The 27719-nt window shown below is 37.6% G+C and overlaps 2 protein-coding genes and 1 pseudogene across 2 annotated transcripts in view; all 3 read left to right on the top strand.

Annotated features, from left to right (window-relative positions):
• LOC141332094 (cytochrome P450 2K1-like) overlaps positions 1 to 27719 on the top strand; it is a 393810-nt gene that overhangs the window by 126822 nt on the left and 239269 nt on the right. The gene's annotated exons all lie outside the window — the stretch shown is intronic.
• LOC141343867 (NAD(P)(+)--arginine ADP-ribosyltransferase 2-like) lies at positions 110 to 1609 on the top strand (annotated as a pseudogene).
• On the top strand, positions 1880 to 3847 carry LOC141343857 (ecto-ADP-ribosyltransferase 5-like). Its single transcript, XM_073848530.1, has 2 exons — positions 1880 to 2652; positions 2724 to 3847. The coding sequence occupies exons 1-2, from the start codon at positions 2602 to 2604 to the stop codon at positions 3471 to 3473; spliced, it is 801 nt and encodes a 266-aa protein (XP_073704631.1). The 5' UTR covers positions 1880 to 2601; the 3' UTR covers positions 3474 to 3847.

The raw sequence follows: 27719 nt of genomic DNA, 5'->3' as shown, positions 1-27719 counted from the left end.
AATATTACCACCTCATGTAATAATACGTCATTTGTTATACATGCACACACCCAGAACAAACACATAAAAAGCATTCAAAATATGAACAAGCCAACTTCCTGATTGTTTGATTTGCTGTCTGACTGACTTCGCTGATTTTCTCCTCTCACCATTGCTCCTGAAATCCTGAGGAATAACAAAATCAAAGCGCAGAATATGACAGAAGGAACAACATTATCAGGTAAACTTGGAGGGTAAAATAAAAGGTCAGTATATCAGTGAACATCAGAAGTGGCATGGCAGAAGTACCAGATACACAAACTGAAACCATATTTAAAAGGCTGGTGAGAACAGTTTGCTTTTAGTATTTGTGAACCATTGTTGTTTCTCTTGTCTTTATTCATTTACACTTTGCTAGATCTGCTAGATCATCTGAGGGATTTTACTGAAGATGCTGATCGTTTACACTCTTCTCATTTTACTTGCTCTGAAGCAGGTAAACTTGCCTTGTAAAATGAATATTACAGACATGAATACAGAAGTGAATTATGAATACATGATCACTGTGATTCCAGTTGCTACATGATCACAGAGATGCTACTGAAGGTGAGATATTTCCATTGGATATGGCATTGAATTCTGTTGATGATCAATATGATGGCTGTACAAAGGAAATGGCAAACCTCAAACTCAGAAATGTCTGAGTTTTGGCAAAAAGGCATAAAGTACAAGGCACCAGAAGATAACTTGGCACAGATCCATTCTGCTGCTGTTTATGTGTACACAAACTCAAACGTTACAGTGTATCGCAATTTCAATAATGCTGTTTATGCTGGAAAAGAAAAATACAAAAATAACACATTCACGTGGTCTTCTCTTCACTTTTTGTTAACAGAAGTGATACAGATTCTGAACAAAAAACAAAACAAATGTAATTTCAGTTATCGTGGTACAAAGCTTAAATTTGATAGGAATGTTCTGAACAGAGAGATGCATTTTAGTTTATTTGCATCCTCATCGCTTAATCGTAACGTAGCAGAAGAATTTGGAAATGTATCTTGCTTTGAAATCTACACCTGTGAAGGTGCTGATATTACAACATATTCAAAGTATCCTGATGAGAAAGAGGTGCTGATTCCTCCATATGAGATGTTTAAAGTCACTGCTGTCAGGACAAGAAGCGACCAGAAACATCTCTGGTGTGAAACTGTGTTCACTTTGAAAAGCTCTGGAAGATTTAGTTATCTGAACTGTGCAGTGATGTTCACTGCAGACAAGTGGCAAGATGCACTTCTTTTTTCCATTTTCTTTTCTTTTTCACTATTGCCATATTCGAATTGCTTTCTGTATAATGTGTCATGTTTTACTAAATGTAACATTTGGTTAATTTTGTTTGCAAGTGTTTACCTGCTAACCAGCTAATGTGTAGATTTTGTAAACTTACAAAACAAAAACTGAAAACATACTTTTCACGTGAAATCTTTTATTCTTTTATGTCTACAAAATAAATTATGATCACTATTACCTACAAATAAAATACTTTGCACAGTTAGTCAAGACGTGCATTTGTTCCAATTCATTCACAAAATTTGTTCAAAAGTGGCCTTAAAAAATATTATGACCAAAGAGCTACGACAAAGTTTTACATGAATGTACCTCATCAAAATAAAAAAGCTACGATAAAGTTTTACATGAATGTACCTCATCAAAATAAAAATTCAACTTGATTTTTTAAGTTGGTTTAATGTAATTTCAGCTTAAAATACTTTTTTTATGTAAAGCAGCGACTAAACTTAAGTTTTGACATAGGTGGAAATGTTTACAATAATTTTAAATGTTAAAATTTTTTAAAATATAATATTCTACAAAAATAGTTTTATTTCAACTTTTTATTTGAATTCTGTTCTTTATACATATACTTGTTTAAGGTGATTACAGCACCACCTCCTGGTCAAAATTATTGTGTGATTTATTATAATTCAAGTTTTAATACCATAGTTTTTCACAGTTCACTTAATATATTAATCAGAACTGATTAAACTCCTCTCTAGATCAGATCAAGAAACAATGATGCAAACTAAACTCAATCCAGAATAATTTCATTTAATTTCAACTCAGAATCTTTATTTCTTCTATATCATTCATAGAGTCAGAATGGCTCAAACTACAGCTGATCTGTGGTAAAAGCCTGAGGCATGTGAAGCTTTTCACAAAAAAAAAAAAAAAAAAAGTTTTTGTTTTTTTTACAAACAGTTAAAACCACACATAGACCTTCTCAAGTGGTGCATTATGATGAGCTCAACAATTTATGTTGAACACATCCGGATCACACTTGAGCTGTTATATCCCACAACACACGCTATCAGTGATATAAAACAGCAACTTTCCCATCTTTTAGTTTGAGTTGCTGTCGCTTGACTGAGACTTTTCTGATGTTCTAATATTGTTCCTCCTGAAATCCAATAAAATATTGAAAAAGCAGAATCTGACCAAAAGAGACAACATTTGTGAGTAAATGTCGATATAACGCTTCCATCAGTAAACATCACAGATTAAATTGCACTTTTTGTGTTTCTGGATGTCTTTCAGCATCCGTTCTTCACAGGATTTGACTAAATCAAGATGCTGCTGATCATTGGAGCTCTTCTTCTCATTTTGGCTGCTCTAGGACAGGTAAGCTTGTGTTCTATAAATATTACATATACATGAATACTGATGATTGATCATTATTCCTGTTGCTGCAGGATCACAGAGCCGCTGCTGTTGCAAGGATAATATATCCATTGGATATGGCACCAAATTCAGTTGATGATCAATATAAGGGCTGTACAGAGAAGATGGCAGACCTGGTGAAAACAAAATATCTGGAGATGGAAATCAGCAAATCAGATGAATTTAATGAAACTTGGCACAACGGTGAAAATAAAGCCAAGAATCCAGAGGATAATTTGAAGCGGATTCATTCAGTCGCCATTTATGTGTACACTAATAACAACTCTAAGGTATATCGCGAATTCAATAATGCTGTTCGTAGTGAGAAACAACAATACAAAAACAAGACATTCGCATGGTATTCACTTCACTTTCTGTTAACAGATGCGACACTGATTTTAAAGAAAACACAAAATAAATGCTATTCAACGTATCGCGGTACTTCAGTTGAGTTTGATAAGGATGTTCTGAACCGAGAGGTTCGTTTCGGCTCATTTACATCTTCCTCTTTTGATAAAGCAGTAGCAAATGGTTTCGGACCTAGATCTTGTTTTGAAATCGAAACTTGTGAAGGTGTTTCTGTGATAAAATACTCAAAGTATCCTGACCAGCAAGAGGTGCTGATTCCTCCGTATGAGAAGTTTAAAGTCACTGCTGTCAAGACGAAAGGTCAGAAAGATGCCTGGTGTGACACTGTGTTCACTTTGAAAAGCACTGGAACGATAAGTTACCTGAACTGTGGTGTTGATGCAAAATTAGTTCAAGACAGGACCAAAATTTAAATCTTTATTTATCTTTTTCATTTGAATCTTTTCTCCGATTAAAAGTTGCTTAAATTATAACACGAGTGTTTGATTAACCCTGAAAAAAAAAAAAAAAATCTGTTTTCACAAGTAAATATTGTTTTGTACTGTCATAAAAGTTAGCAATCTTTTTCTGCTTCATCTTCTTTTGATCAAGTTTAGCAGTTTTCACATGTAACTTTTGTCAGCTGTCTATGGGGAAACTGAATAGGCAAAATATTGTGTTAATTACATGAAACTCAAAAACTCTCTTTTCTATGTAATTTATGTAATCAAAAGGGCACCCGTATTCATATTTTTATAAATAGCTTAAACAATGAAGTAAAATAAATAAAATCCTTCCTCAAACTACAGACTCAAGCTTGTACTTTTTTTTTTCAAGAAATGGTCAATAAAATGAGGTGCTTCAGAAAAATGAGCAAAATCAATGTTATATAAGCTGTTTAATTTCCTATTCATTTATATGAGGTTTGCAAATTCTGCAACTTAGAGTAAAAGCAGTGTAAACTGTTGTGGTTTTATCAACACTTGTCTTCTTACTGCTGACTGTGCACGAGTAAAATATATATATATATATATATTTGGCACAACTTTAAAGTTTTTGTTACAGCACCACCCACTGGTCAAAGTGTAAACATGACTTCTGATGTGTAAAAGCATACCTGAAAATGTAAATATTATCATCCTTTTCTCCCCATCAAGTCTGATATTTAGAAAAATCAATAATTTTGAGCCATACAATGTATTTTTGGCTATTGCTACAAATATATCCATGCTACTTAAGACTGGTTTTGTGGTCCAGGGTCACATTTTATTTGTTTAATTCAGAATCTGTATATTAAACTGCTCAAATTACAACTACTAACAACCACTGGTTGAGAGCTGTCGTTTCAACCACACAACTAAGCTATGTGCGAATGTTTGTTTAAACTACTTTTGGGAAACACTGACTCAGTGAACTATGCAACTTGGGCCACAGTTGGCTATCATTAAAATGCATCCCTGTGTGTTTGATTAGGGTTGGAGCTGAACTCATCTGGACAGCAGTATTGGCAGTGGCAGAAGTAGAGTTTTATACAAAGGGTGGGTAAGGGTTGGCTAAGCCTAATTTAGAGAGTCCATAGACCATGATAGAAAATCAAATCTGTAAAGCCAACCAGGCATAAAAAAGCATGAATAAATCCTACAACTGTTCATTACCCCACATTAGCTATTCATTCCTATTGTAACTTCAAATGTTAGTCCATAGGAACACTAATTAGGGGCCAAGCACTGAAGTTGTGAAGGCACCTGTTGTATCCGTTGTTGTTGTTGCTCTTTTTCTGCTCTTGAGTCTATGACCGCCCATAGAACCGCTTGCTGTAAAGTTGTGAAATTTGACACTGATAGAGGAAGTCACGACATTAACCATAGCAAATTTGGAGTCTCTAACTCAAACTTTCTAGCACCACTCATGTTTTACTCATGTTTATAGAGACAGAGCGACACGCTTCATAATCTGAAAATTATGGGGGGAATTATGGGGGGAAACAAACCAACGCTCTCCATTGACTTTGTATTGCGAGAAGCTGCCCCTAATTGTCTTTTCTGATTTATAACAAAAATCAGAACAATGTCTAAAAGCTGCTATGTGACAAATTGAACAGTAAACAAGCTAAAAAAACACAGAACTACGTTTTTAAAAGCTGTCGACCTAAAAAAAACCCCGAGTGTTTAAGAACACAAAAGTAGAGCGCAACGTGTCATATTACTCTGAGAACTACGCCCGCTGGAGGGAAATTTAACGGCGACAGTATTATTTTTAACCATGTCAAAGGATTATTTCACCACCCGGAAAGGAGGAGATATATTGAGAAACTATAAATTGTATTAGTCTATGTCAGTGCACCTTTTCCTTACCTTCCTTTTGTTGGAGAAATGATCCAACTGAATGGCCCAACATGAAAGACCCTGGCATCTACAACTATTTGTGTTGTCTAAATGTTTTCCTCTGATTCCTAGGCTAAAAATAGTAAGGTTTATTTTTTCCACAATTTTTAATTGTTCAAAAAACATACTTTTTCAAGCTCGTACGATGAGGGCCAGAAGTGTCTGCTATCTGGGGTCCTGTAGTCCTAGACTGTTTGCCCAATTTTCACTAAAATTGGCTCAGATCATCTTCAGATCATGCTGGCAAAAAGTTATGAAATGACAATTAAGCTGGTTAGTCAAACCATTCTTGAATATCGTGCAAACAAATTCTATGAAAAGCATGCAAAAATGGATGTGAGGCTATATCTCGGCAATGGTTCGGCGTAATGAGACCAAACTTGGTGTGTAATAACAATCATGACCTGAGGCTACGTGGTATTTTTGCCTGTAACTTCTGAATGGTTTGGCCAAAAGTCACAGAACTTGTCTTGTTAGATTTGGTGGAGCATGCCTAGTCAAATCATACCCAATTGACCCACGTCAGCCATTTTGGCCATTGGCTATTTTGAATTTTGTTGTTAAATGCTATAATTTTATGAACGCATTGATGTATTGTTATGAAACTTGGTATGTGTCTTCAACACAGTACTCAAAACGTTTGGAGGCAGTTATAATAAAGTTATAATGAAAAAAAATGTTAATAACTATTTAAATTAACCTATTGTAATTAAACTGGTCTTGATATATTCCGTGGATAATGCTGAGAACATCGATATTAATTTAGCCATAATTGGATGAACTTTCTGTCCTCCAATTTGATTTCTGTTGAAAACTTGCTTTTTATAACTCCTCTCAGTCCGTTGGTCCGATTATCACCACATTTGACTCGCATCATCTTCAGACCATTCTGGCAAAAAGTTATGGGTTTCGTGCTGATATATGAAACTGTTTTTTATTTAGCACATCAACGAATTTGCTGGAAAGATGCCAAACTGCATCTGAGGCTGTATCTCTGCAAAGCTTTGACATATTCACACCAAATTGGTAACACCAAACGCCACCTATTGGTCTAGAGTAATAAACCATTCATTAAACATTTATTATGAAATTTCCAACAATACTAATAACTTTTGATTTTATTAGCCTATTGTAATGAAACTGGTCTCAAAATATCCTTTGGGTCATGCCAAAAACAAACATACCAATTATGCCATAGTTGGCCGAACTTCCTATCCGCTATTTTGATTCATGTTGAAAAACTTTTTCGAACACGTCCACAACAGTTTGTCCAATGTACACCAAAATCGAGTCAGATCAACTTCAGACTGTGCTGACAAAAAAATAAAAAAATAAAAATAGCTTTCTGCAAAACATGTAACATTACCTTATACAGTGAATTTAGTAAATGTTGTTCAGGAAACTTGTCATCTTACCTCAAACAAGCCTGCCAGCTTTAGAGTTCAGCCTGAAGTGAGAATTATCAAAGTCCTTTTAAGACAAGTCATGTCACTCGGCGGCCATCTTTGAAACGCCTCTTGGGCATCAAAGTGCAGCTCCTATCTCTTTGAATGGGGAAACATCAAATTCTCCAAAACTGTTCGCCAAATTTACGATTAAATTTCATATTTGAAATCTCCAAAGAAATCCAACAAGAACTGCCTCATAAATATAGTTCCTTGTGCTTGAATAGCGTTAAAAAACGCTTATTTTTCCGGCTAGATGAGCCAGTGCGCATGCGCAGTACTGAATGCACGTCTTAGAACGCCAGCTGTTTCTATAGCAACCGGGACTTCTAACGGCAGATGCAGTGACGCGCTGACTTTACTAATCAACGATTGGCTCTTTCACTAAGAAGGCGGAGCTTCGCGGCCATGATGACCGTTTCATTGTTCGCCATTCAAAACTACACGAGTGACATGTCTTTGGTATTCTATAGTCTTTGGAATTATTCAGGAATAATTAACAACCCACCAGGCATGTTGATATTTGGTTAAATTGTGTTTGCAACATCGGGTGACCAAAATTCTATGTTAGTTCAGCATCTAATGCCACTGTTTTTAGGGTGTATACCGAAAAACAGGCATTAACCCAACTTTGATTCTTAACCAAAATGCAACATTTGTTTGACACTGGGTCCAATGTCAACCTGACATTATATTGACATCCGGAGGCTGCAGGGCAAGCATGCAATTAAGTATGTTATTTTATCTCAGTTTTTCAAAACTAAACTATACAGGGAACCCTGTTATTAAGATCAAATGTAACAGATGATTTGTATACAAGTCCATTTTAGACCATTTTTTAATACTGTTGTACCTATACATTTTATTAACCATAACCTAATAAAAAAGAGCAATTATAAGAGTAAAAACATAATGCAATTTTCTGCCAAATTCTTATCTCTCACTTTATGGACACTGACTGGATTGTCTGTGGTTATATGACAATATGTTCAAGCTGCTGTCTTCCCGTGGTTGAAACACCTATTGAGATACATTCAGTAAAATGTAGTTTATCTTTCAACATGCCCTCAGATGTTCATTCATGTTAATTTCATGCTAATTAGAAGGCACTCCTGCTTCACTTGAACTGGGGCAAAGTGAAGTGCTAGCACAAGTTAATTGCCTCATAATCATAGAGGAACCACTTTAAGTGCTATATAGCACTTGTCTTTAAAAGGTATGTCAATATGGTTATGTAGAACCATAAGAGGAACCCAGTTCTCCTCCTTAGATTTGAGATATGTTACTCCACTCACATATTTTGTTTGCCATGAATAGAATTTACTACAATGGCAAAGACTGTTTTGAATCGCTCTTATGCTTTTCTGAGGTCAAGGTCTTGTGTGGGGGCCCTTCTTTTGTTTAATTCAGAATACATCTTCCAACGGGAACTTTCATAGAGTCAGAACTGGCCTAAACTTCTGTGCAAAGTTTGTTTAGCCTTTGCTTGTCCAGTGTGAAACCACACACAGACCTTCACAAGTGTTGCACTAGATCAGCTCAACAGTTTAGCTGAGCTGAATGCAACAAGATCACACATCAGGCGTTATACTTCAGAAAACACACAGGCACAGACACACACACATTATTAGCGCTATAAAAAGCCTTGTCATCTGTTTGAAGAATCATTGGTGTCTGGCTTTTTTGATGTTCTCATCATTGCTCCTGAGCTCCTGTAAAATTAAAACAGATTCAGGTAGGGTAGGGGTTAAACTACAAGGACAAGGTCATTGTGCAAATCTACGCACAAGTTTCTACTGAGGTATATACAGTATTTGTGAAACCCTGTTATGTTTCTGCTTGTCTTGCAGCATCTGCTTTTCACTCGACAATTGGAGGGATTTGACTGAATCAAGATGCCACTGATCATTATAGCTCTTCTTTTCATTTCAGCTGCTCTAGGACAGGTAAACTTGTGTTCTAGTATGAATATTACAGATATGAATACTGATGATTGATCATTGTGATTCCTGTTGCTGCAGGATCACAGAGTTGTTGATGAGGGAGAGATATTTCCACTGGATATGGCACCGAATTCAGTTGATGACCAATATAACGGCTGTAGAAATAAAATGGCGAGCCTGGTGAAGTCTACATTGCTGAAAAAGGAACTCAATAACTTAGATGCTTTTAAAACAGCTTGGGTTATGAGTATGTCCAGATGTGTATAAGGAGGTTATTTATTTATTTATTTACTGTGATTTAAGTATTTTTATGTATTATTACCGTGTAACAAAGTATCAGTACAATGTGTATTATAGACAACAAAGAGGACCGCTTGGGCAACCACTAACTCTTGTCTCTGTCTCTTTCATTTGCAATTTAAGAGAGTACTACAAATTTTGGAGGCACCGCTGGGATGTGTATAGGGTGGTTCATCTTCTTGACCAGCAGAGCCCCATCCTGTAACATTCATACTTACCTACAAGACAAGCAGCTGAGTGAAGTGGTTTTACGAAACTGATTGAGCAGTGCACGCACTTGAGGTACAGTGACTACAAGAGGCTGCAAAGTCAAGTCAGTGAGTAAACGTCCACTTTCATCATACTGTCAAGCCACTGCAGATAAAGATGGATACACTTCAGAGCCTTCAGGAAGAAATAGGTGAAAGACTGTGTACATTAACTCGAGGAAAGCTCATAGAACTCTGCCAGATCTTAAACATTTCTGCAGAGAACATTGGAAACACAACTCGCCTGACTTTAGTAAATCTTCTCAGTAATCATCTACTAAGAAAAGAACTAGAAGAGCTAGAGGATGGAGGCATGGCTGAGCTCCTCAGCATTAATGATAAATTAAGCAATCTGATGATGACCAATATTAATGGAACTGAGCTAAGAACAGAGTTAAGACCACCGGAAAGAGAAGTAAGAACAGATCAAAGACCATTTCGACAACTTGAAAATATGAATGAGTCTGCTATGTACTTAAGTCCTACCATCTCACAGAGTACAACAACGCAACAAGTAGCAATTGATCATACACTGGTTATTGCTCCTCCCCTATTACAGAGACAAATCGCACCAGCCGTGTGGCACAAAGACTTCAAAATTTCAGGCCTCATTGGTGAGCCAGGCCAGAAGGACAGATTGTCATTTTCAAGTCTTGCACGCCAAATAGAGAGTGGGTTAAATAAAGGCTATCTAGAACAAGATATCATTGATTCAGTCATCAGAGCAATCACTCCAGGGCTTCAGTTGCGTAGTTATCTTGAAGGCAAAGCAGACCTCACTCTTCCAACATTACGAAGAATCCTCCGTTCTCACTATCAAGAGAAAAATGCAACAGAACTATACAAACAGCTCACAGCAGAGGCCCAGCGTGCTAAAGAAACACCACAAAGTTTTCTCATTCGTGTTCTTGATCTGAGACAGAAAATTCTGTTCGCTTCACAAGAAGATGAGTCTGGCCTAAAATATGATCCAGCTTTAGTCCAAAACATGTTCCTTCATACTGTGCTAACTGGCCTACAGAATGATCGTATTCAGAGTGACCTCCAGCCATTCCTGTCTGACCCCACAATTTCAGATGAAGTGCTGTTGGAGAGATTAAATGTTGCTTGCTCCCATGAGACAGAGAGACAAAACAAACGGAAGTCCGAACGCAGTGCTGCTGTGCATGTCACGCAGTTAAATGAACCAAAACACCAAATAAAACAGACAAAAGTTGACCTGATGTCGCAACTGCAAAGCTTAAGCAATGAAATAATGCAAATTAAAGAGACAATTCAACAGCCCTCACCTGCTTCTCAGTGTTTTGCAGTCAGTAACAAGTCTCCGGCGACAATAGCAACTCATCAGCCACTGCAAGATTTCTCGCAAAGTTATCAGCCAGTAGCAGAGTGGAATAAAGAGCTGCCAAACCAAACATGGGGAGTAAGTCATAACACCTTTGAACAACATCACTATCCACTGCAGCCCCACCATCCTAAATCACAACAGAATGCAGTTTTGCAACAACAGTATATGGTATCACAGCCTTACAGTTTGCAACCATGTTTAATGCCAATACAGCAGCCCCTGCAACATACAGCATCAACACAGCATGCACCTCAGCCATCACGATATGCTGTTCCCTCACAGCTTCGTCCACCACAGTTGAATACAGCCCCTCAACAATATACACCACCACGACAGTACCCTCAGCAGTTTCGGCAGCCACGTCCCCCAAGGACAAGACAGTGCTTCCATTGCCAGCAAAGGGGACCAGAGGAATTATGCACCCATTGTTTTTGTTGTGGTAGCAGTGAGCACTTTTCAGCAGGCTGCAGAACCAGAGGTGCAAGATTTCAAAGTAGAACACCTTTAAACGGAAATGGGTTGCCTCCACGGGACAGGGAGTGACCCGAACTGCAAAAACGTCCCACCAACGTCCAAAACAACACTTTGAAAATGAAGAAAAAGAGTTTGAACTGTCTCCACTTGATAACATTCTATCTGCTTCATGTCAAGTTAATAAATACTCACCCGTCACTTCTCTCATTGGCAAACAATGTCTGGTAACCTGCTACTTACAAGGACACAAAACTGAGGCATTATGGGACACAGGATCCCAAGTATGTATTGTAGATGAACGATGGAGAAACAAGTACATACCTGAAGTGAAACTGAAGGACATCTCTGAGGCAACAGAAGCTACAGGTGGCCTACAGCTTGTTGCGGCTAATGGGACCAGTATGCCTTATGTTGGATGGGTAGAGATTACTTTCAAATTGGCTTCCCCTGTTGATGGCGTAAAAGAGTTAGTTATTCCTGTCCTTGTCTTAAAAGACCAAAGGTTATCCAAACCAATAATCGGCTACAATGTGATCGAACAAGTGATGAGACAGAGTGAAGCAAGTGAAAACAGTGAAGTGAGTAAAGGACGTCTGCACAAGATTGTCAAGTATGCCTTCCCTGGCATGAAGAAAAATAAAATACAGACCTTCATTAATCTTGTGACTACTGAGAATCCTAGTGAATATTTGGTGAAGACAATGAAAGACACAGTGAATATACCAAAACGTTCAATAATGCAGGTACAATGTCAAGTTAAAGTGCCATACATGAAGCACGACACTGTTTTCTTGTTTGAACCACACTTAAATCCACACTGTCCAGATGGTCTGGAACCTCTGGAAACCCTACTAACTCTCAAGAAAGGAAGTCGTCCAGTGGTCAAGATCAGTGTACAGAATGTCACAGACCATGAGATAAGGCTTGTAGGAAAAACTGAGCTTGGGACAATACAATCAATAAAATCTGTACTACCAGCTGCAGCATCACATTGTGCAACAACAGCCATGATCAGTGAGATTCAGAATACCACAGATTCTAAAGAAAGTAACAGTGAAGAATTGTGGGACCCACCTGTTGATGTAAGCCACTTACCTATGCACCAGCGAAGCAAAATAAAACAGTTACTACGAGAAGAGTGCCATTCATTTTCGAGGTCAGATGACGATATTGGGTGCATCAAAGGTCTCCAGCTAAGTATTTCTCTGACTGACGATACTCCTGTTGTCCGTATGTACACTTCAGTCCCCAAGCCACTGTATCAGGAAATGAAGGACTACCTGCATGACTTGATTGCCCAGGGCTGGATTGAGAAAACCCATTCACCTTACTCTTCACCAATCGTGTGGGTTCGTAAGAAAGATGGCAGCCTTAGGTTGTGCATTGACTATAGAGACCTCAATAGGAAGACACTACCTGATCGCCAGCCTATCCCGAGAGTACAAGACATTCTGGACAGTTTAGGTGGTAATGCCTGGTTTTCAGTATTAGATCAGGGCAAAGCTTACCATCAGGGTTTTATGTCCCCAGACAGCAGACACTTGACCGCATTCAGTACACCATGGGGCTTATATGAGTGGGTTCGTATCCCCTTCGGCCTCATGAACGCGCCTGCATCATTTCAGCATTTCATGGAGGAGTGCTTAGAAGGACTAAGAGATGAAATTTGTGTGCCCTACTTAGATGACATCCTGGTTTTCACGAAAACATTTGATGGACATCTTGAAGCAATAAAAAAAGTGTTGCAACGTCTACAAGCCCATGGAGTAAAGCTGAAGCCACGAAAGTGTGAGATGTTCAAGAATGAGGTTCGCTACTTAGGCCGCATTGTTTCTGCAGAAGGCAGTAAAATGGACCCTGAAGACACTGTCGCTGTAACAGCACTTAAAGAGAAGAGACCAAACACTGTGGGAGATCTACGGAAAATTCTCGGTCTACTAAGTTATTATCGCCAGTACATCAAAGACTTCTCAAGTATTGCTAAGCCCCTTTACGACCTTCTGAAGGGCAATGAGAAAACTGAGAGCACAAAGAAAGGAAACTGCAGAGTAGTAACCAACAGAAAAAGTCACATGGTGCCATCCAGTAAGCTGATTGAATGGACAGAGTATCACCAAGAAACACTGTCAAAGCTGATTGACTGTCTCGTTCAACCTCCAATATTGGGGTTCCCAGACTTTTCCAAACCATTTGTACTTCACACAGATGCGTCCAACCAAGGCCTGGGTGCTGTCCTGTATCAGAACCAGAACGGGAAGCTGAGAGTGATAGCATATGGTTCAAGAACATTGACCAATGCAGAGAGAAACTACCACCTGCACAGTGGAAAGCTGGAGTTCCTAGCCCTCAAATGGGCTATAACAGAAAAGTTTAGAGACTACCTATATTATGCACCTACCTTCACCGTGTACAGTGATAACAATCCCCTCACTTATGTGTTGTCCTCTGCAAAGTTAAATGCCACTGGATGCAGATGGGTCGCTGAACTTGCAGACTTCCATTTCACCATTCGTTATCGCCCAGGTAAAGAGAATGTGGATGCTGATTCACTGTCCAGAATGCCAGTTGATATAGAGACAGCAATGAGAGAATTTACAGAGGAGCTTTCATCAGAGTGTGTGGGAGCCACAATACAAGCTGTGGAGGTCCAGCACGACCCAGATCCACCCCTTACTTTAATCAGTCAGTGTGCACCAGCATGCATGGAGATTGGCGACAAACCCTGCAAATCATTATCAAAAGAGGAGATTCAGCAAGCACAAAGAGATGACAAGAATGTCAAAGAAATCATAGACTACTTGCAGTCAGAAACAAGACCGTCTTCAAAACAGTGTCGGTCAGCCAATCCTACAGTTAGAGGTCTAATGCGTGAGTGGGACAAACTGGTGTTGGATGAATATGGCATACTGCACCGCAAAACATCACAACGACTGCAGCTAGTGTTGCCTGCCCAGTTTAAGAGTATTGTCTTGAGGGAATTGCATGATGAAATGGGTCATCAAGGCCTTGACCGCACAACCAGCCTCATTAGAGATCGATTTTTCTGGCCCTTCATGCAAAAGGATATTGAGCACTATGTCCTGAGAACCTGTTCATGCATAAAACAGAAAAAACCATGCAGAGAGACACGGGCACCTCTCAAAAGCATTAAGACAACACATCCATTTGAGTTAGTATCCATCGACTTCCTTCATTTGGACAAGTGCAAAGGAGGTTATGAGTATATCCTTGTGATTGTTGACCATTTCACTCGATTTGTGCAGGCATATGCTACAACTTCAAAATCTGGAAAAACTGTAGCAGACCGGTTGTTCAATGATTTTGCCCTAAGGTTTGGGTTCCCCTCACGAATTCACCATGACCAAGGCAGGGAATTCGAAAATCAACTCTTCGACCAGCTCCAAAAATACAGTGATATTACTGCCTCTAGGACGACCCCATACCACCCACAGGGAAATGGACAAGTAGAGAGATTCAATCGGACCATTCTGCAAATGCTCAAAACTCTCACAGAAAAACAGAAATTGAATTGGAAAGAGGCATTGAATAAGCTAGTGTTTGCCTACAATTGCACTAAAAGCGAAGTGACTGGATTCTCACCTTTCTACCTCATGTACGGCCGCTCTCCAAGGCTTCCAGTTGATGCATTGTTTGATCTCAATCCAGACAAGGGATCCATCGACCACAGTGAATATGTGGAGAGGTGGACAAAGGGTATGCAAGAGGCTTATGAGATCGCCAGTGAGCATGCAAAGAAGTGTATTGAGAGAAACAAAAGAAATTATGACCAAAAAGTTAGATGCACTAATCTATACCCTGGCAGCAGAGTTCTGGTGAGAAACCTAGCTCAAAAAGGGGGCCCAGGAAAACTAAGAAATTTCTGGGAGGATGAAGTCCACATTGTCATCCGCCAGGCTGCTGAAGATACTCCAATCTATGAAGTGAAACCAGAGCAGGGCAAAGGCCGATCAAGAGTGTTGCATCGTAATCACCTTCTCCCCTGTGATCACTTACCTCAGGTTACCACATCAACTCAAAATGCCACACCAAAGCAAAAACATCAACAGAAAAGCACAGCTTTACCTGCAGGGAGAAGCGAGGAATATGAGCCAGAGAATGACAGTGAAAGTGATGATGAGTACTATGTGCAAGTTGAACCCTATCAGTTTAGAACACAGCCAAACAGTCAGGTGCAAAATAAAACCACACAACGCCTGTTACCTCCTGGTGAGAAATCATCAGCAAAGTTAGAACGAACGGTTGAGTTGTCAGTGTTGCCACACCAAGCTGAACGGAAACAAGATGAAATAGAACATGTTGATTTACCTGTTGAAGAAAGACACTTACCTGTTGAGGAACAACACTTACCTGCTGAGGAACACTGCTTACCTGAACAAAACTTACCTGTTGAAGAACAAAGTTTAAAAGAACGGCACTCACCTAGACAACACTTACCTGTTGAAGAACATCACTTACCTGCATGGAGGAATCCTGTAACGGAACCATCTAGAGTCCGACAACGAGGACCACCAAAGAGGTTCACATATGAAAAATTTGGAAATCCTACATGCCACAGTGTACAGAATGCAAGAAATGACTTTAACCCACACCCCATACACACATGGACACCAAATATGAATTCTTGGGTGCCAATGCCGATCCATTATTCTCAGCCCTCACTTATCTATTATCCAGCCATTTAAAGAATCTCAATGAACTTTCACTTGACCAGGTCTCAGATGGCACCGCAGAACTCTACTGACAAACTGCCATCATATTGACACTAACTGCCTTGACTGATTGCAAATAACTGTTGCCAGCTAAGGGACTGTGACACTTAATGAACTGTTGTTGGGCCGAAAAGAAAATATGGACTGTTTAAAGGCCTAGACAGATAAAATGGACTCTGCACATTGAAAATATGGACTGTTAAAAGGCCCAGATAAATTAAATGGACTGAACATTTTGAAACGTTCCTTGGAGAACCTGAGAATGGCCTGAATCTGAGAACTTTCTGCACTTGAACTTGATTGTTTCCTGTATGGACTTCATTCTTAATGAACATTCCTTAGTGCCTTGATTCTGGGACTGTTTAGGGCACTAGCTCATTGAACTTGAATTCAGAAAGTTGATTATCAGCCTACAAGGACTGTCTGTGAAACAGGAACATGATATGTGATTATTAAATGTATGAATGTAAAAAAAAAAAAAAGGGAAAATGTATTGAAAACATCACATGTGACCTGGTACTTTTACATGAGTGTGAAGTGAAATATATCGAAGTTTATGACTTTGAGAATACTGATGTCGGGACGACATCTTATTTGGTTGGAGAGAGTGTGAACCCTGCATAGTTTGGGCCATAAAAATATTCTATTGTTTGTATATATTTATTTTGTATCCATGCTATGTCTGTTTCTTTTTACATGTACATATGTGTTCAATTCAAGTTACTTTATTGTATGTTTAGTATAAGTTTGCACTGTAGAGTCCAGCTGCATTTTATAAATACTGGTGACAGTTGAGAGAGTTACCGTTACCGTGACAACTGCGGCGCATCTTTAGACAACAAAGAGGACCGCTTGGGCAACCACTAACTCTTGTCTCTGTCTCTTTCATTTGCAATTTAAGGTTAGTTAAATTTATTAAAATTGATACTAAACTTTAATTCACATGCTTTAATGTTTAAATAATTTGTTACAGTTGATTATTTTTGTAATTGTGTAATTCAAAGATACTTGTGTAAGAGGAAATTTCAAACATGTATCATTTAACTGAGTTGTTAATGTACTATACTTACCTGAAATACTTACCAATTTGTTATGAGTATGTCCAGATGTGTATAAGGAGGTTATTTATTTATTTATTTACTGTGATTTAAGTATTTTTATGTATTATTACCGTGTAACAAAGTATCAGTACAATGTGTATTATAGACAACAAAGAGGACCGCTTGGGCAACCACTAACTCTTGTCTCTGTCTCTTTCATTTGCAATTTAAGAGAGTACTACATATATATATATATATATATATATATATATATATACAACTTCATCTTTACAATAGTAATTGAAATTAGATTACTTGACCAGTTTAAAAAACATGTTTTTCAGTCAATATATTTACAAACATATACATTTTTCTATCTTGTTGGAGTTTGTTGTGGTTTTAATTGTGCAGAAGAGTGAATCTTGTGGTATTGTTGTGGGGAGTTTTATTAATTCCTGACACTTAATAAAGGAATGAACAATAAAACCTAATGATGTAACAATGATGCAACAGACCAATCAGCAGCGCCCTGTGGATAATGATGTAATTGAAATTGAGTTAACGATCAGCCAGCGCCATCTAGTGTTTCATGATAGAAGTTTGTATTAGAATATTTTGTCAGATCAGCACTTGAACAACTGTTTATTTTAAAACCAATATATTTCTAAACTTCAAGCAAGAGATGCAGATGCATCACTTTTGAACCACAATAATTTCATTTTTGACCCTGGACCAACCATAAATATATCAAAACGTATTTTTTGATTAGTAATATACATTGCTAACAACTTCATTTGGACAAAGGCAATTTGTTCAATATTTAGATTTTTTTGTTCAATATTTAGATTCAGATTCCAGATTTTTAAATTGTCGACCAAATATTGTCCTATCCTAACAATTTCAATTTTTTAAAAAATTAACCCTTAAGACTGGTTTTGTGGTCCAGGGTTACATTTATATTTCTTTTTGGTTTAGTTCAGAATCGGTATTCCGGCTAACAGGGAATGTTCTCAGAACTTTGGTTAGTGTTCTGGCAAAGTCTCAAAGTAACTTAACTTAACTTAAGAGAAAAACTAATGTTGAAAAGTCAAGTGACAAGTGCACAACTAACGCAGCTGTTGATAGGCCTAATGGTGTCTGTTATATGTTTTCACAGGTATGGATCATCAATGTTGTTGATATATTTTTCTTTATTTTCCATTTTTCCAAGATTCAAAGTTTCGAGAGTGTCGCCATCTGGTGGTTAGTAAAAATAAAGCAGCCAAAAGCCTGTTAATGAAGCTCCTTCGTTCAAAGCTGCTACCAAACATTTCATAGATCGATGTTATGTGCACAATTAAAAGCCTAACTGCGAGTGTTTTTGAATTTCTCTCTCTGGTAAATTAATTTAAAAATTAAAGTGTAATTGGTATCAGTGGCATTTAATGCCAGTACGAATATTAATATAATGTAATAGAAGAAAAATGCACACATATGAACTGTATATGGCAAATATTTTCTTGAAATAATATGTATTATTTATATTACTTCTATGACTGGGTATTTAAAAATATAGTTGAAATAAGAATGAAAACTTACTGGTAAAGTAAGATCTGGGGGTTCCAATTCCCGCAAAGCGCATCGTGCACATGATTGGACAGAAAGTGAGGCCTCTTTAATTGTCATTGGTCACTGATTTCTACGTTGCCAACACAAACCTCGAATCGAGGCTTCATCTGGCACGCCTACTTCTCAAAACAACCTCCGATGCCTCCGTTCACGTCACATCACTACAAGAATGCATAAAGAGATAGACAGGGCCGTGCACAGACCTTTTGAGGGGCATGTACTGAAACTGAAAAAAGGGCACCCCCTCCACCACCAAAAAAAAATCCTCATTTAGGGTCACACTTGGCTCCCTCGCGGTCAAAAGTGACCGAAGCCTTAAAAAGTAACTTCAGGAGATTTTCTTCAGGAAAATCAATTAATTACATTTTTGTTCAATAATATTTTGTGATTATTATTTAGAATTTTGAGCAGTTTTTATACATTTATGCAATAATTATACAGTTTTAATGAACAATTTTTCCCACTAGAATTATTATTTTTTTTTTATTTAATTATGTATTTATTATTTTTGAATAAATACAACATTTCACATTAAAATAGAGTATTTACAATCTTTTTTAAGTGAAAATTGCGCCATCTAGTGGCATAAAAAATAACCTCCTGTATCTCCCTATATACATACAGTATATTTAGGGGCTTAGGGATTCCTATTGTTTTTTTTTTTTTTTTTTTTACTATTTCTTCATTTTAATAGGCTTTGCATTTAGAAATATATTTAGACATTCTAAAAGATTACTTTATCACTTTCCAGCGATATCGTACACTATTTGAACTGAACTGACGATGATATCACTGAATTCATTGATGAACTGCTTTTAACTGAAAATTGATTGTTACAATAATGCGTTACTTACACACTATTGTGCTGTTTAAATACTGTGCAGTTGCTTTGACACAATCTGTATTGTAAAAGGCGCTATATAAATAAAGGTGACTTGACTTGACTTGACTTTTGGCAAGGTTTAGATATTTTTTGATTGGATAAATATCAGGTTTTGCATTTTTCTGCTTATTTCTGTGTGTGGCCCTCGAGGACCATTTTCCTTCAAAATTTAGCTCCAACCTTGATAAAACTCAACTTTCTGTAACCTTTTATTAGCTTGTTCAGGTGTGTTTGATTAGGGTTGGAGCTGAACTCGCAGGAAGTGAACCTCTAGGGCCAGAGTTGAGAATCCCAGCCGTAGGGTTTCCCATTGGCAGTGTTAGGGAGTAACTAGTTACATGCAACAGAATTACATAATTTAATTGCAAAATAAACGTAACTGTAATTAAATGACAGTTACCTATGAAAATGTCAGCAATTACAAAGCAGGTTACATCTAAATATTTTTCACACATGCATATTTAACTGATTTCTTTTCTAAAATTGACAGAGGTGCTAAAGTCTGATTTTGTGTAAAATTAAATTATTATAATCTTAATTCAAGTGATGGAGGATTTTGCAGATTAATCTCACAGTTATCAGTGTTGAGTATTACTGTAAGGTTAACCCAAATGTTTAGGGAAAATTTTATTTTCAAAAAGTAATCAAATGCGATCAGTTGCATTACTTTATTAAAGTAATTGAAATAGTTACACTACTTATTAAACAAAAAAGGTAACTTGTTGGTAACTCCTCACCAGGCATTTACATTAGTTAACAACATTTATTGTGATCTTAAAATTATATTTAAAGGAAAATAAAATTTCACTCCTCAGGGGCCCTGTTTTCCCTCCCCCCCACTTGGGGCCCTGGTAATTTAGTCCCCCTTTTCACCCAACTACGACGCCCCTGCTTGTAATCTGTAATCTGTATTTTAACAACAAACTTTAAGAAAGGTTGTGCTGTAGTACGTGCACTTTGTATCTGGCCTGCAAAGATTGGTACATTTTTCAAATAAATGTTCCTGCTCACATTTTCCCATTTAACCCATGATAGATCATTAGACAATTCCAAACAATTTCTCCACATGACAGCTGGTGTCTTGTTTGGCTCTTGTCTTTGTTTCTGTCACACAGTCTGCCCGAGTTACACATGAGGCATGTCTTTTGAGATCTCCCAATAACAAGCCACTCCACTTTGGAAAAATTCCAATATACACATCAAAAAGCATGCTGATGATTCTAGACAAAAGTATGGGTTATGTTCTGAGGTCTAAGCCTCTTCCAACACCCTCTGAAAGTATGTAGTGAAGCGGAAACTTCCCATGATAATTTTTACTTGTCCTACGGTTGGCTTTCTTTCAGTTGATTCTACAGAGGGTTTATCTTGATTTTGTGATGAAGATATTCAAAACATGAACACTTACTTCAACAATTTTTGTGTACTGTGAAGTTGTGATGACAGTACATAATATCTTGAAGATCTGTCTGGCTTCAGAGATGGTGCTTAAATTCTGCAGTCTGGCAAATCAGGACATTGCAAACTCTACAAGGCCCTTGTCTTCTCTCTGTCTGAGCATTGCTTGACGGACTGCCTTCACAATATGGGCCAAGCAGATATGCAGAACAGCAAAAAAAAAAAAAAAAAAAAAAAAAAAACGCAAACTCCCAGTTTCACAGACAAGGCTTAAAGGAGAAGTTCTCTTCCAAAGCAAATTTTTACAGATCATTTACTCACCCCCTTGTCATCCAAGATGTTCGTGTCTTTCTTTCTTCAGTCGATAAGAAATTATGTTTCTTGAAAAAAAGCATTTAAGGAATTATCTCCATGTGGAGTTTCAAGTTTGAACTTCCAAAATGCAGTTTACATGCAGCTTCAAATGGCTCTAAACAACCCCAGCTGAGAAAAAAGGGTCATATCTAGCAAAATGATTGGTCATTTTCTAAACAAATTGACAACTTATACTTTTTAACCACAAATGCTTGTCTTGTCTCGTCTCTGCAATGCATAGTCTGTGTAATCTGGGTCAATACAATTAGGGTATGTAAAAAAAACTGCTTTTTTTTTTTTTTTGTAAAGGGCGTTTGATCTACTTTGCATGTTCACTTTAAATGTAGACACTGGGTTGGTACTTCTGCAGCAATGTAGGACAATTTTGAAGTTGGAAGAAAACGGGATGGGATTTGTCAACAAACCCTAATTGTATTGACCATATTGAACCAGAAAAAGACAGTTCACACACAGACTTAGACAAGATGAGCATTTGAGGTTAAAAAGTATATAAATTGTCAATTTGTTTCGAAAATGACCGATCGTTTCACTAGATAAGACCTTTCTTCCTCGGCTGGGATTGTTTAGAGCCATTTGAAGCTCCATTTAAACTGCATTTTAGATGTTTAAACTTGGGGGCACCATTGAAGTCCACTGTATGGAGATAATTCATGATTTTTCCCCCTTTAAAGGTTGTATCAGCGATTTCTAGGCTAAAACATAAAGTGTCAATTTCAGCTGACCTTTCATCACGATCCGCTCGCTGCCTGCCCCATAAATTGTCTGTGAAAAAACCGCGTCTCTCTGGTCAGCCTAGGGTCCGAGATATGCCAAAAAAACAATCGGCGCTATCAACACACCACAGATAACCAAACAGTGCTCCAACCAATCAGCGTCAGGGGTTTGGTGTTGTGGACTTTCCTACTGGTGCAGGGATGTGAGGGAGGCGGGGCGAAAATCCACAACACCAAATCCCTGACGCTGATTGGTTGGAACACTGTTTGTTTTTGTGTGGAAAGGTTGGTAGTGCCGATTGTTTTTTTGGCATATCTCGGACCCTAGGCTGACCAGAGAGACGCGGTTTTTTCACAGACAGTTTATGGGGCAGGCAGCGAGCGGATCGTGATGAAAGGTCAGCTGAATTTGACACTTTATGTTTTAGGCTAGAAATCGCTGATACAACCTTTAAGAAACAACTTCCCCCTTTAAGAAGTGAACTTCTCCTTTAAGCCTGAACTGTTTCAACTGAAATAAACTTGTACTGACTGATCTTAAAATCTATCCGTGCCTTTGTTTTGTGGCCTAATCCTGGCTTAGTCTAAGCCCTGTCTGTTAAACAGGGCCTAAGTGCTCCTTGTTGAATGTCAGTAATACACTTTGCATCAGAGCCCAGCTATAATCAGTTTCTAAATAGACTAAATAAAGTTATATTTTGAGTCCGTATTTTGGATTTATGTGTGTCCTCTGTTTGTTGTTTCCCTTGAGCCATGGGTCAGAACAAATTGGGACTTGTCTTCATTTGTTTAATTTATTGTGTTAATTGCGTTAGATGTTGAACAGATTATTGTTTGGTAATTTTGAGACACAAACAGAGTTTTAGATAATAGTTATACATGTCAATAATAATAATCATCTCATATGAACCTGTTTACACACACACCATAAGATAGTTATTATGAGCAGAAGCAGAACTTTGAATATGTGAATATGAAACCAACTTTACCGGAGTGATTTACTGCATTATTTTGTGTATTGTGTTGCTGGCATTTATTAAGAATTGTTTCTGTTTTTTGAAGTTGGTAGACCAGCCACTGTTTCTTATTTTTGCCTAATTTAAGTATCTATGCTTATGTAATTTGTGTGGTGCTGTGCTGCTTTGCTTACAGGGCCAGGCCTGCAGTGAGCTCATGTGCTGGTGATTCATGTGGAGTGGCACTTGCTGTGTATTGGCACCGTAACGTGAATAATAGTTTTCTAAGAGCGTCATACTTATTTAAGGATGTTTACATGAGCAGGCCCGACCCGGCTTACACTAGAGAAAAAAACAATCGGTGCTACCAACGATCCCACAGCAAAACAAACAGTGTTCCAACCAATCACCGTCAGGGGGTTGGTGTTGTGGACTTTCGTACTGGTGCAGGGATGTGAGGGAGGTAGAGCAAAAGTCCACAACACCAACCCCCTGACGGTGATTGGTTGGAACACTGTTTGTTTTGCTGTGCAATCGTTGGTAGCACCCATTGTTTTTTTGGCATATCTCGGACCCTAGGCTGACCAGAGAGACGTGTTTTTTTTTTTTTTTTACAAACAATTTATGGGGCAGGCAGCGAGTGTATCGTGAAGAAAGGTCAGCTGAAAGTGACACTTTATGTTTCAGGCTTGAAATCGCTGATACAACCTTTAAGCGTGACTCCTCTTGCCTTAATTAGGAATTGGCTTAGTCCATTATAGTGATTAAGCCAATTGATTTGACCAAACCGGTAAATGGCACCGTGTCCAACATCACAGCTATTGTTTATGGAAATTTGTGGTGCATTTCAGTATGAGGACCCAAAGTTTCAAGATTATGGTAAACAAGGTGGGTTGTGATGCAGGTACATTCATACTTTATAATGGCATTTCATCACACCAGAGAAACAGATACAGATGCATTTTAAAGCTGGTGTGTGTCTCCACCTATTACATAAATTTATGATTCATTTTTAGATTATATTGTGAGCAAATGCTGCATTTAAGCAAACATCTTGCTTTTTTACAGTGCAGTACTGGAGGTCAAGCACCAAAGTTGCACTGGAATCTGTATCTGTAAGTTTTCTGTTGTTCTCATACCTTTAACATTATCAGACAGAATTGTACAGTAAAATGTTATTACATTTGGCACAGTTATAGGGCAGTTTTTGAAAAATCATCAGACTAAATTTGGAGTCAGATTCTCAAACCCTTTAGTGCCACCAACAGTTCAAATTTTACTTCAGTTTTAGCTAATGAAGTTTGTAATAAATGGCCTAGAAACCACAATAAAGAAATAGAAATTTGTAGGAATGAATTATTGGCTTGTATTTTTATTTTTTTTTACATAATACTATTATCTCTCTCTCTTTTTATTTTTTTATAGCTCTGGTAGCCTTAAATGTGCCTTAATAGAGGCTGATTTAATGTAATGAATTAATCATTTAAACCATGTTGGCTTTATTTTGGCAGGAAGAGCTGGTATCGTTTCATATCTACAGATTGAGAACGTTTTAATCAATTGGATTATTGAAGGTGAGTTTACGCAACCTGTACAATACTGTCTTACTGTAGGTCTATGACTAACCTGATATGATAGAGTGGGACTCACAAAGGAATTGAAGTAGTTACAGCACCACCTGCTGGTCATTGTATGATATTTATTTTAACTTTTTAATAGCCCAAGGATTAACAAACTGTTTCATAGTTCCTGTGAATTTTTTTGTTTTGCTTCAGAAACTGCATTTTTAATCTTTTAATGTAAAACGTTTCGATTGGGTTGATGTCAGGGGATTGAGCTGGCCACTCCATTACCTCAATCCTTTTTGTCTGAATCCAAGATCTTGCTCACTTACTTGTGTATTTGGAGTCACTAAACGCATTTCAATTACAAATTTGAGCAAAACTTTGGCGATATTTTATAAATGTTGATTAAAAAGTATTGCAATCATCTTTGATCTTTCTAGAGGTGGTGATTGGCTGGATTTGCCTTTGTGACAATTATTCAAACCGTTTTAACAGTAGTTGCTTGTTTTGGGTTTTTGCTGCCATTTTAATGCATCTGAGAACATTTTAACTGAGCATCAGGGGCGGACTTTGCCATTAGGCAAAGGTAGGCGGTTGCCTTGGGCCCCGAGCTGCAAGGGGGCCCCCTCAAAAAAATTTGGTCGAGGTGATTTTTTTTTTTTTTTTTTTTTACTTTATGGCAAATGTCAAAGATTCTCTGAAAACTCATCAGAATACTATAGAATATATGTTATGGAAACTGGCGCCTCCCTCGAACACCACACTGTTGGACTATTCCATTATTTCACGTCGCATCTGCTGCAGAACTGCGGAAGTGATTGAAGAAATATTCTATATTTCGTGGTACAGCGTACATTCTGTCAGATACATTTCTGGCGCCTCCGTCTCAATACTGTACAACGCAGCATACATCCAAGTCAAATGATAACTCAGCGGCAGAGTTCCACTCATGCAGGGGCGTAATTTCCATTGAGGACGCACTTTTCAAAATCCCGTTTGTGTCCTCCTACTTTCAAATGGCTTTGTAAAAGTAATCTCTTGTATTAGGCTATAACATGCTCAGCGCCGTCGAGAGTTTCGCGCGATTGTTAAAACCAAAAATAAAACGCGAACGCACTTTCAAAAGCAATTTTAATACCTCAAGTTTAGAGAGTGACTTCCCAATGCGCGCAAATTAGGCTACATAAAATATCTAGGCTGTTATTATGTGAGCAGATAAGATGATAATGTTGTCTATAGCTCTGTATCATGCTTGAAAAATTCGGTCTCTATTTGCAATTTGAATATTAACAGAGTAGCCTTCTTTGATTATGGCTGCATTTGTCAACACCACTAAGAACAAACTGTGTCGTTTATTTTTTGTCATTTCTACTGTAGATTGTTTAAAAATACAGTGGCTGCCTCTAATTTAAATGGCTCTGCCTCTACCTATAATAGAGAAATTAACCAGCTTGTTCATGTACTCATGTTTACATTCATTCTTGTCCCTTGCTTAAGGCGTAACATAAATATATTAAAGGCTTTCAGAATTAGCCCATTTGCTTGTAAAACATCGACAATCAGAATCGGCCATGAATAATCAAGATCGGTGCATCGTGCATTACTAAAATCAAATTGGGTGCTCCTAATTTTTTTTTTTTTTTTTTTGGTGCTCCTAACTTTTTGAACGTGGGGGCACCAGTGTTACCAAGTAAAAAAGTTAATTTCAAGCCCTGTGCAGGTAACAGCACTTCCGTGTTCACTTTTGGCCATTATAGTAATGACGAAGACTGTAATACAGCATTTTACATTTATGTGTCCATATTGATCATTTACATGATTTATGGCGTGTGTTTCTTCTCGCTTTAGTAAAACAAGATAGACGACTATAAACAACTTTTCCAATTTAGGCAGCAGCAAACAGATCTATTTGGGAGATTCTGCTTGGAAACCAAGGTAAATAGAACAAATGGCAACTCTTCCTTGTGAATAGATAATAAATATTATTGCACAGGTAATATATTATGAGAATACGATTTTACAGTTTTACAAGGAGGAACAAAATATGTAGAGGGCCCCATGTCTGTGTTTGCCTTGGGCCCCAAAATGGCTAAATCCGCCCCTGCTGAGCATCCTATAATTTGCTGCACTTTTGCACATTTTTCGTTCTCCAATCAACTTTTTTATTGAAGCCATGTTGTTCTTCTGAACAATGTTTGGAATTGCCCATTTTACTTTGCAATTCAGAAGGAAATATGTTTTATAGCAATGTGTGACACATTCCTCCTTAAGAAGGACAATTATTGACATCTGTTGTTTTTCACAGAATCAAGGAATTATCTGATTAAACTCCACACTGCTATTATTTTGAACACACCCCTTTCAATGTATTAGTCAATTACTCAGAACAAGCAGCATGCACGTCATGCCAGTTGGGGCTGTTGTTTTGCTATTACACTACTGCATCAACAAGTAAATTAGTTGCAATGGAGAAATATCACTACTGCTAATAACAGTGGTTCAACAGGTTAATTATAAACACAATTTGGACAATCTTTACCCTAATGTCTTAGGTAATTGTGTTTTTTTTTTTTTTGGCCCAGTATTTACTTTACAATTAAATCCTAAAATCAGGTTTAATAAAAACTGTCCCATGTGAAACCACTTGAGGTAGAGGCATCACACTTAAGCAAGTATGTCTGTTATGTCATAACACAGTCAGACACACTCATTTTAGTTGCGAATTTCTTCATCTTTTTATTTAGATATTATTGAATATCTGTCTTTGAGTAACTTTAACCAGTAAATGACAATTGTGCAAAGAACACCTGGTGATGATGAAGAATATCCAAAGAATACAATCAAAAAGAATAATGCCAAAAATATGCTAGCAATTTGACCACTAAAGTGTACACAAATGTTGATGGAGATTTCAACAAACATACAAAAATGTGTAGAATTCACATCATGCTTTAACAGAAATGAGAGAAAAAAAAAGCTATTTAACTTTTTGTGGCAGTGAACCTGAATTTGATAAATTTGAATTTGATGTTCTAAAAAAAAAAAAAAGGTTTGTTTTGGTTCTATTGCATCACTTACATTTTTGGAACTGTATCTAGTTTTGAAATCTTGCAGAAAGATTACACTCCTTTGAATCTTTACATCACATTCCTGCACCATTTCAGTGAGGACTGTATTCTAGCTAAATATCCAGGTGTGTGTGTTTTTTTTTTTTTTTAAGTGGTGTGTTTTCTGAACTTGAGAGGATTCTTGGAGTTGATCCAAGGTCAGATA

Source organism: Garra rufa, chromosome 1 (assembly GCF_049309525.1).
Source record: "Garra rufa chromosome 1, GarRuf1.0, whole genome shotgun sequence".
In the NCBI taxonomy this organism is placed as follows: domain Eukaryota; kingdom Metazoa; phylum Chordata; class Actinopteri; order Cypriniformes; family Cyprinidae; genus Garra; species Garra rufa.
Note: the sequence above shows the minus strand (reverse complement) of the source record. Positions and strands in the feature narration are given on the sequence as shown.

Coding starts and splice junctions, on each gene's coding strand:
- LOC141343857 (XM_073848530.1), top strand. CDS start 2,602: ATGCTGCTGATCATTGGAGCTCTTCTTCTCATTTTGGCTGCTCTAGGA. Junction 2,653..2,723: donor TTTTGGCTGCTCTAGGACAG/GTAAGCTTGTGT, acceptor CTGTTGCTGCAG/GATCACAGAGCCGCTGCTGT.